The following is a 2,614-nucleotide window of genomic DNA, read 5'->3' as shown; positions in this document are numbered from 1 at the left end:
ATCTCAGGGCTGGACACCAGTGAATGCTCAAAAATTGGCAGCAATAGCAAAAATGGTTATGTTCCTTTTTTTGGCTGTACCTCATGGCATGAAGAACTTCCCCCACCAGGAATCAAACCCACCCCCCCTTACAGTGGAAACCCGGAGTCCTAACCACTGGACTGCCAGGAAAGTCCTATGTTCCTATTTTTGTTGGAAGTGCCCCCAGCCCATATTCCTTCCTGCTTTGCCTCTTCCTTCCTTCCTATTTCTTATAACTCTCAGTCTACAAGCAGAGCTTCATATAAGTCCTATTTTTAAAAGACTTTGAGTCCTTGAGTTTGAGTAGACACCTTAGTGGATGAAGTCAGCTCAGGCAGCCAGGAAACAGAATGCGGGAGTATCTAGTGGGTGGTTTTCATTAAAACAGGCCAGTAAAGCAAGTCTCTGGAGGAAGTGCAAGTGGGAGAAGTGGGTTAGGAATTCTTTGGAAGATGGTAATGAAGGCCACACCAGGTGCCTGGGGCAGGCTGGGGGCCTTTAAAAGGTTCCCAGGTGTAGCTGATGTGAACCTGTGCTCAGCGGAATCTGCTAGGGTCTGGCTTGTGCCTCTGGTAAGTAGTGAGGGATTCGTCCTCCTCCTGGGATCTGCTGGGCCCTTTTCTACTCCTTGAACTGTCTTGAGCCGCTAGGCCAAGCTTATCTCCTGTTCTTGGGTAACCAGAGAAGTAACATAAGCCTCGTGACAATTAAGAAAATGTCACGCTAATTGCTACTTAAGAAATTCAATCTCCCACACCAATGCTAGGTCCAACTAATTTGCTAGTTCTCAGTTTGATTCCCTAGTAAGAGGAATTTTGTCATTGAGGGGAGCTATTTAGAGCTACAGCATTTTGTAGCCTCCTCCAAAGCTTTCTTCTGCCTTTTCAGTCCTACTAGCAAGCTCTCTCAAACTTTCCTTTTAGGTTTACAGAAGTTGGTCTATTAAATATTGTATTTTATACTCTGTAGCCACCAAGCCTCTCTATCATGATATCCTATATAGTCATGAGCTTAAAAGATGAGGGACGTGCCTACAAAGAGAACCAGAGACACGTGTCAGAGTTGGGAAGGTCTCAGAGCCCTTCCAGATCAATAGCCCCCAAACAAAGGCACGGAGGTCCAGAGAAGGCAGATTGCCCAGAGATGAACCTGGCCAGCGAGTGTCAAGGTTGAATCTAGAAACTGTGCCTGTGCCTTCTTGACCATTGCTCTTTCCTCTGGACCAGGGTGCATGCATGCTTGCACGCTAAGTTGCTTTAGTCATGTCTGACTCTTTGTGACCCTGTGGACCATAGGCCACCAGGCTCTTCTGTCCATGGGATTCTCCAGGCAAGAATACTGGAGTGGCTTGCCATGCCCTCCTCCAGGGGATCTTCCCAACCGAGGGATTTTACCCACGTCTCTTATGTCTCCTGCATTGGCAGGCAGGTTCTTTGGACCAGGGTGTCTCTTGGTAAAACATCCTCCTATAGTCACTTACCTCCAGCAATCTATTTGACCTTCAATTCCCCAGTTCTCCGTGGAGGGCCAGAACCACTATCCCCCAACTGCATTAAATGACTTGTGTTTACATCCCATGGTAACTCAGGGGTAGAGCCAGGATTAGAACTGAGCTCCACAACAGGTGTACTCCAGCCCCATCACTCATGCACCATGACATTCTGTCTTCCCTCTAAGACAGAATCTGCTCATGATCTCTTCCTCATGCCTTTCCACCTTCACCCACACTCATCACCACTTCTGAAAGTAGACGGTTGGCATTGCCAATCCATCGGCCAAGATCTCATGCCTTGATCTAGTAAAATATCTGGACCATCTTTTCATCCTCAGCTCAGCACCCCACTTTATTTCCTGTTAAGACTAAGAAATACATCATATATTCAATTGGGTCAGGCATCCATGGGAAGATGGAGGAAGATTAGAAGTCAGAGTATCAGAGGCAAAGGGAGAAAGAAAGAGAGAGATTGCAATGAGTGTGCATGAATCAACTCACTAGTCAACTTGGAGCTATTAATTACTTATCCTTTGCTAGAGGAGAAAACACTCTTTAGGAGTCAGAGAGAGAAGAAATGGAGGGAGCTGCTCTCATAGTGTCCCTACCTGTGTTTCTTCCAGGCTCACCTGTTTCTGCAGCCATGTCTTCCCAGCAGCAGCAGCAGCAGCAGTGCCTGCCCCAGATGATCCAACAGCAGCAGGTGAAGCAGCCCTGTCAGCCGCCCCCTGTCAAATGTCAAGAGACGTGTGCACCTAAAACTAAGGATCCATGTGCTCCCCAGGCCAAGAAGCAATGTCCACCCAAGGGCACAGCCATCCCAGCCCAGCAGAAGTGTCCTGCAACCCAGCAAGCCCCCAAGAGTAAATAGAAGTGAGGATGGACTGAGATATACCTGCTTGCCATCCAGGCTACCAGATGCAGCCTTCTCTTCCTCCTGTTTCTCCTCTGATCCTCAGCTCCAGGATTTGCCTTCCTCTCCCACCTCCTCCTACTCAGAGTCCGAGGAAGCATTGTCAGGATTTCTTCCCACAGAACCCCTTGTCTTACACATCCCCTTGCTCCCAGTATTCTTCTATTCCCCCCTCTGACTCTCTCCTA

General features: G+C 48.2%; 1 protein-coding gene across 1 annotated transcript; it reads left to right on the top strand.

The window, feature by feature from the left end:
- The first annotated feature begins 2,156 nt into the window (after positions 1-2,156).
- On the top strand, positions 2,157-2,384 carry SPRR4 (small proline rich protein 4). Its single transcript, XM_081486787.1, has one exon. The coding sequence runs from the start codon at positions 2,157-2,159 to the stop codon at positions 2,382-2,384; it is 228 nt and encodes a 75-aa protein (XP_081342913.1).
- Positions 2,385-2,614: the final 230 nt, after the last annotated feature.

This window comes from Giraffa tippelskirchi, chromosome 5 (genome assembly GCF_054371585.1).
Source record: "Giraffa tippelskirchi isolate mGirTip1 chromosome 5, T2T-mGirTip1v1.2.pri, whole genome shotgun sequence".
Lineage (NCBI taxonomy): Eukaryota > Metazoa > Chordata > Mammalia > Artiodactyla > Giraffidae > Giraffa > Giraffa tippelskirchi.
Note: the sequence above shows the minus strand (reverse complement) of the source record. Positions and strands in the feature narration are given on the sequence as shown.